Genomic DNA, 12257 nt, shown 5'->3' on the forward strand with positions numbered 1-12257 from the left:
TAAATGCTAAAAATTAGGGGCAAATGTTTTAGAAGGGAATTTTTTGCTTCATCATAGCTAGTGAATGTCTACATTATCCCTATAGTGCATTATTTGGAAGCGTTCAACATTAATTAGTAGAAGTTTAATGATGATTTTATTAAATTTATATCTAGTTTCAGCAGCATATATATTTCATAAATATTATTCTTAATTTGCCCTGTTTAGTACATCAAGACAAAACTCTGGATGGGATGAACTCTCCAGCCTTAAGGTATTATACTACAATTTTCATTCTTTTTACTTTTAGTTTCATAACATTTAATGCTTCATAAAACCTCTTCTTTTCTACCGGATTAAAATTTTTGTAAACCATTCACAATGTATGATCTTCGTTGTTTCAACTATATATTCTAAAACTACTAAAAATTAAATTTAAACATTCATATTGTAACTATTGCTTTTGTCTCTTCAATTTGTTTATAAAATGAATCTCACCCACTTTAATTCTAGGCTTGAAGATTTGTGTGGCTGTATGTTTTGGTGTAATCTTGACTTTGGCATGATGCCATTTTCTAATGTATAACTTTGGCACGATACCATTTTTTTTTTGATGCATAACTTTGGCACAATTAGCATTGAAATTATTTATTTATTGATAAATCTCAGCCCAGTTAGCAATAATATGGTCAATTTTGAATACTGAATCCCCCTGATATTTCTGTCATTGTTGACATTGAAATTATTTGTTTTTTAATCTTCGTCTTTGTTTCCATGTTAAAAAAGATGCAAGGAATTTACCTATTGCCTATTTATTAGTGTTCGTTTCAAAAGACAGCCTACTTCCCGTTCATTAAGGGGCATGAGGACTTTACCTATTGTCCGTTTTAAACATTTTTGACAGCCTCCCTTCCGTTAAAAGAGAGGCAGGATCTTTGGCGCTTGAGGCTCTCATTCATCAATAGTAACTTGAATGGCCAGCAATCCAACCTAACCTTGCAATCCTCGTTGTCCTCTCAATTTTATTTTGTTCAGACAAGTAGACACTAAAGAATTTCCTTTCAATCAATCAAATAAACTGATATTTATACATCTATCATTTTATATGCAACATTCCATATCCTAATCTGTTCGTTACCTACGAAGGTAATCACCCGGCTATCTAACACCTAATGGAGTTAAATCCCAAAACCCATTCGATCAAACAAACCAGTATTATTTATGGCTTATACTGTATATCTACAAATTATGGATCATAACATATAGTTCTGGTTTTGTTAAGATATACCTCAAACAGAACACAGTATTCAACCATCATTTTAGATATTTGTGCACAGCGGAGAAACCCTTGCAGAATGAAAAATTCACAAGGATCTCAACAGCAAGCCCCTTGATACTCCATTATCAGTAACCCCTGCTGCATCAAGATGGAAAAGCAGAAGGGTTGAAATTTTCAATTCAAAAATCAGTCTTGCAAAAAATGCAAGCTATATGAGATTTTTACCAAAGTTTCTGCCATTGAATTTCATCTAATACCAAGCAAGGGAAGCTTTCCCTTAGTTTTGGTAACCTGCAGGTTAGTAGTTCTTGTAAACAATATATATACTTGAGATTTTGGAAGGTACGTTTTGGGTACTCCATGCCTAGAAAGTGACCTACTGTTAGATTGAGGACTAGATCTTCACGGGCTGCAGTTTGTAAGGCCTTGAAGAGCTCAAGGAGATTGACCAAGTCCGTTTGACTGCACAATCTTCTCTCTTGGTCTGTAGTGCAAAGCCTTTCACGACACTTTGGAATATAGACGCTTGACCTTGCAAAGTTTGCCGCACTCGGAAGAAATAGAGCAAACACTAGAAGATTGCCCTGACTCAAAGATGCCGAGCTGATTCATCCAAGCGCCATACCATTTTATGTTCTTGGGGCACACAGACACCATCCCTCTAAATATAGCTTATAGGATGTAAGACGCTATTCCTACAGGATCAGAATTCCACCATTGGGATTAACTAACACACAAGGGAAGGAAAATATTACCTTGCTTCCTGTCCACTACAATCACAATAGTATGTATTTTAGAAGGTAGAATATTCATAGTATGCATTATTTACAGGTCATTTCTTTCTACATCATCAATATCGAACAAACCATATCCTCGGATATGCATCTCAATATTGCATTGAATAGTGCATATATTACATGTATATGCTATAAACAACCTGTGAATTTTAATCGGACCCCCTTGATGAGAAATTTGCAGTCAATTTCACATGATTTTTACATTGAAGTATGCTGAAGACAGCATGCCTGCAACTGAAGATTTTCTTTGACTTCAATTTTCTTTCACTAATCCAATACGAGCGAGACTAGAGTCACAATTACAACCATAGATTCATCACCCAACACGCTGGAGCTCCAAAGCAAAAGCAATAAAAATAGCCAGAAAACATCGATTTACATTTTTGTCCAGGTTGACAGTCATATATTGACTGCATTCGCTGCCTTTGACCCAGAACATGTTGTGGAATATCTTTGAAGAGCAATTTGCAGAAAATTTTGGCATTGAATGGATGTTGAACATTGCACAAAATTATGGCCTGGCAAATTTGATGATAGTATATATCTTAGACATCATAGACAGGCATGCGCTCCATGATAGAAACCCTACAAATTGGGCACTTCTTGCATTTCTCTGAACAAGCACTGAAGAAAAAATAGAACTATCAGCATAACCAAAGAGGCAAGATGTTTGCACTTCACTTCATGAGACATTGATAGGATTGTTGCCCCCTTTTAAGAAAAATAATGTACCATAGTTTGGAATTACCTGCAAAGAATGCGATGCCTACAGGGAAGTAACACGACTGCAATTTCTCCTTCAAAACATATTCTACATAGAACCTTCTCCTGAAACCCATACAAAAATAGGGGCAAATGATTACAAAATGCCACACCATTACATTTAGCACAATCTGAAGTTTGAACGACAGAATTTCATCTCTATTAAGTATCAGCTCCCTAGTTGAATTGGAAGTTATTCAAAACAATATATAGTATATAGAATTCAATCAGCATTTACACTGCTCAAAGAATATTGTTAGAGACTTGGAAAAAAGGGAAGAAGACTGTCAAATAAACACAAGCCGTCAGCACAGATAACAAACTAGCCTGTCAACAAAGGGAGACAAGTCAACAACACAATCGAAAAACCTCATTTAAAATCTCCAAGTGTTGCATGAATGCAAATAATTAAACTAAGAGCTCATATTGCTAGTGAGCAGCATATAATTGAAAGTTAGATTTCATCCCAACTTACATAAGCTAAGAAAAGATAATTATATCAATGCCCATCAAATGACCAAAACCTATAATAGATGGAGTAACAGAAAAAAAGAACAATCAGTGATAATCACCTGTGAGAGTACCCAAGGTTACTCTGTGTTACCGCTTGTTTTGCTTTAGGCCTAAGCTAGTGAATTTTCTTCATTACGATTTTTATCACAAAGGAACATTCCACAGGTTGATGGAACTTTGGATGATCTGGGGTTCATGGTTTAGCATGATGACTTGGTTGATAGCTGATGACATGATTGATGATGAAATGGATGCCTTGATGATGGTTTGGTTGGTATACTTGCTTATCATAAAAGAAAAGCATTTCACTTGAGGATCTAGCCTTTACATTGGATAGAGTAGGATCATACATGATGACACACATCTCATAGCACCTTTAGGCATGTTTGACATTCCGTTGGCATCTTGATTTGTTTAACATCATCATTTTAAAGAATGCTTGGCACTTTGCACCTTTCTTCCCCTTGGTTTCACACTCATTTGGGATGGTTTAACATGGTATTAACATGGTTACAGGCTCATTGCTCTAATTCCCTAGGTCTCATGGATGTTTCATATGTGAATGGATTGGTAGCTTATGATGTGGAGCATGATTTTATGTAGAGCACTTCCCTTCTTTGGTTCATATGTGGAGGCATATGCACACTTGTCATCATTCCATGCATATATTGATGAGGTTATTGATATTCAACTTCTAGATGAGTTTGTTGAGCTTTTGGGTAATTTTGGTATATGGTTAATAATGATACGTCTTGTTTGACTCATTCTTCTTTGGATCTAGCACTTTGCGCATATGTTAAGGAGGTTCGAGTAGAGAGCTCCCTTTCTTTGATGGATTAGTGCAAGTGGTCATGATGGAGTAACCCCTTATTCATGGATCTAACCAACTGCACATTTTAGAGAGTGGTTACACTTCAAGCTTGAACTTGGAGGGCTTGTTGAACACATTCACATGCATCTTGTAAAGCGCTTCATCAATGGAGGCAAGTTTACACATTTTTCCATGCCTTATTAATGGGATACTTCTCTTGGAGTCTCACACTTACCATATTTAAGAGTTTGTCCACCTTGGAAGATTCTTTACTGCATATTATTCTATGCCATTGATAAGGACGTCCACCTTGGGAGATAACATCTATACGTAGGTTATTCTTGGTTTTGATGCCCTACTTGGAGGAGGACATGGACTTAAGGAGGTTGTTTACACATCTAATAGAAGACATCTCATATTAGAGCCATACATGGCATTGCTAATGTTTGTAGCTCGGGTAGGTACTTTTGCACAGGTCTAAGTGTCTAGGCTTGCAAAAGTCGGGCAAATTCTCCTTAGTACACTTGCTCAAGTGTGAGCAAGTTGCTAATGTAACTTAGCCTATGTCTAACTTGGGAAAAACACATTATTAATTATGTTCGCTAATTAAGCTAAAGAAACTTAGGAAAACTAAAGTAATTTACTTTAGTGTTTGTGTTTTAATCTCAACTGTCGATCTCAAGTGAGGTGAGATCTAACCTTGGTTGTCAATCACTTTGGAGATTAGGGTTAGGGATTTAGCTTTTTGTAAAGTTATAAAAGCAAGGCTAAGAAGAGATGAAAGACACCATAAAATGGCAATAGCCATTGAGAGAGGGATTTTCTCAAGTGAGGAGTGTGATACTCAAGTGTGTTGAGTCTGAGGAAAGTGCAAGAGTGCAACATAGGAGATCCAAATCAGCCAAGGAGATCAAGCGCAGATCCAAGGCTTGATCTATTGGATCAGATCCAGGGTATGTTGTAATTGTATTTTCTTTGGTTGGGCCATTATCTGGGAGCCCAAATAGGTTCTAAGTTATTAATGAAAAACTATTGATTGGACATAATTTGTTTGCCACTTGTGGTTGAGATTGGCGTGATTTTGCTTTTGCTAATTATATCAAGAACTTAGTTGTGCATTTTATTCAATAGATCTGCATTTTGCTAGGTTCATAAATTGTTGGGTGATAGGTTTAGATAAATTTAACATTGCATCAGAGCTTGAAACTCTAAGAACCCATCTTTGAGTCACGCAAGAAGCCAAATTTGACCACAACTATATATGGCATCAAAAGAAAAATTTTAGGCTAAATGTCATACATTATGCCAATATGAAAGAAAAAAAATTGTATAATGTACAAACATAGGTTGCTATCAAAATTTAATAAATATTAAAAAAATAAAAGAACGATGGGTGGACTTGGTAGCTGAGTGGGCTGCTAATCGAAGTGGCTCATAGGCTAGCTTCCAGTGAGGCCACTAGTCGACCAAGAAGGACTGATCAATCATAGAGGAACGTTGTGAGGGAGCGCTGCTATTTGGTGTCAAGGCAGGCAACAGAGTAACAACGACATTCTACATAGCCAAAGATGAGTCAACAACAAAGGACCACGTGTAGGCAAAGCCAGGACTGTTGAAATATGTAAGTAGGTTCGATCTTCATAATGACATATGTAATCATGATTTTATGTATTTGTTGTAAAGAGAAATATAAATTTATTATTGTCATTCTTGAGGCATGGATTTCATGCTCAAGGGAAATTTATTTATAGGTCAAGCAACCATTGAGGGCTTCTAGGGCTTGTCATTGAGTCATTGTCATATATGGAAGACCCATTTGGGCATGTTACATATTGTCAAGAAAATTTATTTGAGTCAAACTAGAGTCAAAGACCCTCCAAGACCTTGTCAAATGAGCTACAACAAGTCGGCCTCATGAAGACAATTCGTACCCCTAGAAAGCCTATATAGAAGAAGGAGCTCGACTTCATTTGGAGACACAACAAGCAAGTTTGATCTCCTAAAGAAAGACGCTGGAAAAAAGGATGAAAAGCAAGGATAAGAAGAAGAAGAGCAAGATCGAAGTTTTGGACCTATCCCTCTCTTTCTTATGTTAGGGTTTCTACAGTTACTAGACAAGAAGAAATTTTGAAGCTGCTTCTAGGTCGAAGCTGTGAATTTGCTTCTAGGTCTAAGCTGTGAAGTTGCATCTAGGTCAAAGCTGTGACGCTGCATCAAGATCAAAGTTGTGAATTTGCTAAGTCGAAGTTGCTAAAGCTAATAGGTCGAAGTTCCAAAAATTGTTGCTGGGGGTCAAAGTTGTAGAAATTGTTGCTGGAAGGTCGAAGTTTATTACTAGAAGCTATGCAAGGAAAGCTCATCAAGACGGAAGGTTGACTTGGTTTTGGAGGAGTCTTGGTCAAAGTTCACAGGTCTTGGAATTCATCAATTGAAGTTCTATAAGAAGAGAAGAGTTCTTGTTGGTTTTCCTCTCAAGAGGAGAGGTTTTGGCTATGGCTGTGTTGACCACTACGTGTCAACTTCCCAGCAGTACACCCCCTTTTCTTCGCAAAAAAGGGATAGCGCTTGATCGACATGTTTGTGCCATTCGACAGTCATCGACAGCTTGATCAATTTATGTTGTAAACCCAGTCTGCATATTTAATTGTAAATATTCATCAATTGAAGTTCTATAAGAAGAGAAGAGTTCTTGTTGGTTTTCCTCTCAAGAGGAGAGGTTTTGGCTATGGCTGTGTTGACCACTACGTGTCAACTTCCCAGCAGTACACCCCCTTTTCTTCGCAAAAAAGGGATAGCGCTTGATCGACATGTCCGTGCCATTCGACAGTCATCGACAGCTTGATCAATTTATGTTGTAAACCCAGTCTGCATATTTAATTGTAAATAATCTTAGCAGAGTTGAATCATGTATGTAAATTGCCTAGGTGGACCTAACTTTCTAGTGATAATCTACGTTCCGGAAGGTTTTTCGTCTCACCGATCCATGATCGGCAGAGTTTTCCTTCAACCTAACCCCAAAGCCGGAATGGATTTTGTCATTAGAATCTTAGGAGAATCCTAGTGTGTTAATCTGCTAGATTATAGTTGTGTCGCAAAACTGGGTGGTTTATGAGGGTCTATGTCAAATGGGTTCTCCCCTTTGAGATGTAAAGTTGTAAAAGTCATCATGTAAAGTGTCTTGAGGGTTAGAAAATGTTTTAATCCCCTCATAAGTCCTAAGTCCTAGGTCCTAGGTGATTCTTCCAAAGGCTAAGTTCGAGGATCCATGTAAAAAATAAATTAAAAATAAAAAAAAAAAAAAAAAATAATAACTGAAAAATAAAAATTTTAAAAATTAAAAAATAATAAAATAATAAAAAATTAAAAAATTAAAAATTAAAAAATAAAAAAGTAAAAAAATAATAAAAGAATAATATTTTGAGTAAATAAATGCAGAATTTCAATTTTTTATACATTAAAAATTTGACGGATGAGATTAAGAGATATCTTGATCCTCATCAACGGTCGAGATCATTTTCACGTGGATCACTCGAACTAGCTGTTGGGAATTTTTCCTTTCAATAGGGTGCTAGGGGTCATTTGAGATGGGGATCCGAGAGCCTGGTGCTAAAGAAAGCTCTCTTGTAGTCATTTTTTGTGCAATAAAGAAGACTTTGGGGTTAAAAATCTTGCTGGTGTTACTCTTCTGAAAACGCTGTAAGATTGTTCTATTTTTTTTGCATAATTTTATTTTCAGGCATTAATGATAGCTTAATGAAGATTGATCTAGGCACAGGTATCTTGTCTGATCTTTGGGGTTTGAATGATAGTTTACATTCTGAAATATAGTGGCAGGTATCTCCATTTGATCGGGGTTTCACTATTGTTTTCTCCTTCTATGTTGATGGTTGATTTTAAGCTGTGCAGGAAATCCTTTTTTTTTCAGATTACCGGGCGTTAGGGGAAGTTCTCGGCTGAACCAGCCAACTCCCGAGTTGTGTTTTCTGAAAGAGCCCAGCCAGTTCTTGATCTCGGGCTTATCATTTGAAATATTTTTTATGGATGCATACAGGGTTTTCTGAAGCGTTTTACATTAAGTTTAAAATTCTAAAAATATTTCTATGGCATAACGATAAAACTGGCTACCTAGAGCCTTTAGTTTGTAAATACTGTAATTATTTAGTTGTTCTTAAGGTTTTTAGGGTTTCATTTATTTTTTGGCATTTTCAGTTTTTCGCTGTTTGTTTACAGGGTTGCAAATCTAAAGTTGAAATCTGATTCTGAAAGCCAGATCTAGGCCCTGGAGGGTAAGATCTGGCCTCAGAACCATTTCTTGCAGAGGCATTACTCTTGCGATCCAAGTTTTTTTTGGATTTGGGAACTGTTATTCGAAGGTTTTCGTTGAGAAATCTAAAGCAAAGCAGTTTAAATTTTTTTTTGAGATTTCTGGAAAATATTTTTCTGGTAAAATTTGCTTGGACTGATTGGTTGCCTGGTAGGGTTTCATGCTGCATCAAAATTTTCGAATTTTTTTTTTTCAAGACCCTCAAGCCTCTATCATTGCTGCTGGTGCCTTCAAAATCTTTCTGCAGCTCCCTTGGCTCCTGCACAGTCTTCATTTCATTGATTCTTCTAAGATCTCCATTGCTGCTTCAACTATTCTCTCCACGCAGCAAGTTTCAGGTTTCGATCCTCTATGCACATCATCCCTGCGTCCTCATCGAAAATCTACATCGAGTTGCACGTACTGTCTCCCTGCAAGCGAAATTGTCAAAAAATTTCCAGCTCCACGCTGCTATTTCAAGCCACAAGCCAAAACTTTCCCATGCCGTCCCTCTGACCTGCGTTCTCCACGCTGCTTGTTGTCCATTCCATTCCAGCTCGTGCGTTCTTCCTTCTCACGCTGCTCCCATTCCACGCAACCATCCTTGCGTAGCTGCTCTTCAAATCCCGCAGCCTTCCCTTTCAAGCAGTTGTTGTTTCACGTTGCCTCATCCCATCCGCCGTCAAGCAAACCTCCTTTCCGTCGAGCTCACCTGCACGCAGTAAACAAGCAGCAAATTTTTCATTTTTACATGCATATATCAGTAGGGTTAGCGTAGATATTTTTTGTTTATTTTCTTTGTTCACGTTATTTCTTCTAGATAGATTTAAGTTTAGATTTGGTTAGCTTTTCATTTTTTTATTAAGGCTAGGTTTCTCTCATGCGTTTGATTTCTTTTTTTATTCTTGTGTTAGGTTTGTTTCATTTCTTTTTTTTATTTGAAATTTAAGAAATAAAAATATAAAAAAAATCGTTTTTCTTTTGATTTGGATTTAGATTTTATAAATTTTCATTTAGATTTAAATTTCTGAAAAATAATAAAAACAAAAAAAAATTTCATAAAATAAAAAAAAAAAAGGCTAAAAGTTAAAAAAAAAAAAAAAACTCAAAAAATTTTCGATTTTTGAGATGCGTAGGTATTCTTGTTATGATATATGTGTTAGGTCAGCCTTAGTTTTATTTCATACATAGAGATAGAGATTAGGGTTAGAATTTTTTTGTTTATGTTAAGTTTCGTTTCTTTTTCACTTAGATTTACTTTTGTTTAAATTTTAATATTAAAAATAATATCAAAAAAAAGTTTGAAAACAAAAAATTGATTTTCATTAGCTGTTAGCTTAAGTTTTAGTTTTATTTTTTTTAGACATATTTAAGCTTAGATTTTGTTTTATTAGTTTAGCCCATAGTTTAGTTTAGAACTTGTTTTTTTTTTAGAATTAGATTTTTTAACTTCAAATTTCATTTTTGTATATATTTTAAGTTTCATCTAGTTTTGACATTTAGAAATTTTAGTTTTATTTTGACAAATAAAAAAAAATGTCATAAAAATAAAATAATAAAAAAGGGGAAATAAAAAAAATCATAAAAAGATATTTTGGGAAATTTTTGCCAATTTCAGTGTTGGCTCGGAAATTTCTGAGGTTTCATTCTTTTATGCTGAAGCTAAAATTTTGACCTGGGAATTAGTGTTTAATATGATTCAATGTTCATCTGAGGATTAACTGTATGAATGTGATCTCTGATTAATATTTTACGTGATTGTTCAAAGCACTTTATCTTTCGAAATTTTAAATTGCTGGAGTATCATTAAGCCGTTAAGCATTTTCTCGCATTTGATAAAAGTTAATATTCGCTCAGGCTTTGATGATAAATGATTGCTCTTAATGGGTTCATATTTCTGCAGCATCTGATAATTAATCGTCTAAACATTAACTCCACAAGGCATTGGTCTATTAACTTAATAAAATCAATTAAGTGCTTGTTTCCCTTCGTGTCTCCCAGCTCAACTGGCTCTCGGTTGGTCATCCATTTTCCCATAGGGTCTACCCCCCTTAGCCGCGGGAGACAGGTTTAAACGGAGAGATAGGGGATTAGGGTGACAGCCCCCGGTCTGAGCGTTGTCGTGACAATCCGTGCGACAACACGCTGATAGCCTATATCTTATGTCCTCTTGTCTCATTGTCTTTTATAAGTTGGTAGCTGTTTGATGATAAGAACATAATAATAATAAGTGAAAGAAGAAGCTAATCAAGTTAAGTTTAAAAATACATTATAAGCAATTATCAAAGTAAGAGAAATCATCTGACATAGCTACCCTAGATTTCTCATCATGGTATCAGAGCTAAGGTGACAAGACAAGGAAAGACAACTGGAAGAGAACCATCAAAAGGAATATCAAGAAAGGTCAAGGCATCAAAGAGGACATCAAACCATCAAGAAGGGACACATAAGGGCCGAGCAATCTAAGGAGCATCACAATGATTATAACATCTAGAAGCAACATCAAGAAGAAGACCTCAAAAACTCTACTTTCAAGAAGGACCCTACCTCCAAGCAATCAAAGGACTCTACGTTCTAAGGCAACAAGAAGAAGCATTGCCATCATCATCAAAGACATCAAGATGGCCTCCCTTACATTGAAGAAAATATCACATCTCAAGCACATTTGAAGAAATACATCTCTAGAAAAATAAGTATTGTCATCTTAAAGGAAGCAAGCATCATCCATCATCATCAAAATCAAGAAGGTATCAAGTTGAAGATATCACCATCAAAGGAGCATCTTCACTAGAACAGTATCCTTATATCTATGCCTGAATCTACTTACCAAAATGACTTCATTTTGCAAGTATCTATGTCTGAATCTACCATCAAAATGACTTCATTTTGTAAGGAGAGAAACAAACCGGTTGGGTCATCAAATTTCCTTGCATGGAAAAAGAGGACAGATTTGATCCTCATAGAAAATGAAGTCATTGGACATGTTAAGGGTTCAATCACTAAACCACCAAAAGAAGAAGCTCAAGCTCTAGCGAAATATATGAAAGGGGAAATAAGGGCTCAAAGAATCCTTATAGAATCAATCAAGGATTCTCTCATCCCTTATGTAGCAAAGTTGGAAGATTCAAAAGAAATCTATGATAAGCTAGTAGAATTGTTCTCCGTAAGCACTGCAAGAGAAGTTATATCTTTGAGAACCGAGCTATACAAGATGAAGATATCAAAGGAAGAAGGGATAGCCTCATATCTTATGAGGGTGTCACAAATACGAGACCAACTGCAAGAATTGGGGGAAATAATGTCCGACAAAGAGATGACCACCGTGGTGCTCAATGCACTACCTGATGAATGGGGCAACTTTGTATCAAGCATCTATGGAAAGAAGAAAGTCACCCCATTCAATGAACTCTGGTCGTTGTGTAAGATTGAAGAAACTAGGTTGAAGGAAAAAAGCGTTGTAGGATAAAATGAATAAGTTCAAGCATTTGTTGCCATGGTTAAGAGAAAAGTAAAGTTTGGGAAGTTTGCGTTGATTTGTGTAGCTTGGGAGGTACTCCAAGCCCTATTGTTCGAGGGTTGGAGATCAAAGCGCCACAAATGGGCTTGAGGTCCAAGCTTGGGGGTTTTGTACCCATCGTGATTTGAGCCAAAACCGTGATGGAGGTACAACACGTGATGGATGAGGATGATAGTGCTCAACGATACGATTCCAATGCATCGAGAATCGTCCAATTCCAAGTTGTCGTTGAGGAGTTATGAATTTTTGAAGTCTAGTATTGGGTTGGCACCATATGAGTTAACAACGCCTTAAGT

The 12257-nt window shown here is 36.2% G+C and overlaps 1 protein-coding gene across 1 annotated transcript in view; it reads right to left on the reverse strand.

Moving 5' to 3' along the window:
• Positions 1 to 2182: 2182 nt before the first annotated feature.
• LOC149164584 (uncharacterized) overlaps positions 2183 to 12257 on the reverse strand; it is a 155094-nt gene continuing 145019 nt past the window's right edge. The window contains exons 9-10 of the mRNA XM_089432110.1: positions 2804 to 2883; positions 2183 to 2679 (exon numbers count right to left, since the gene is read on the reverse strand). Coding sequence (XP_089288236.1) covers positions 2601 to 2679; positions 2804 to 2883 — 159 coding nt within the window. The 3' untranslated portion in view covers positions 2183 to 2600. The remainder of the gene's footprint in view (positions 2680 to 2803; positions 2884 to 12257) is intronic.

Source organism: Pinus tabuliformis, chromosome 5_1, assembly GCF_031772625.1.
Source record: "Pinus tabuliformis cultivar Carrire ecotype Pingquan chromosome 5_1, CPIR1, whole genome shotgun sequence".
NCBI classification, from domain to species: Eukaryota; Viridiplantae; Streptophyta; class Pinopsida; order Pinales; family Pinaceae; genus Pinus; species Pinus tabuliformis.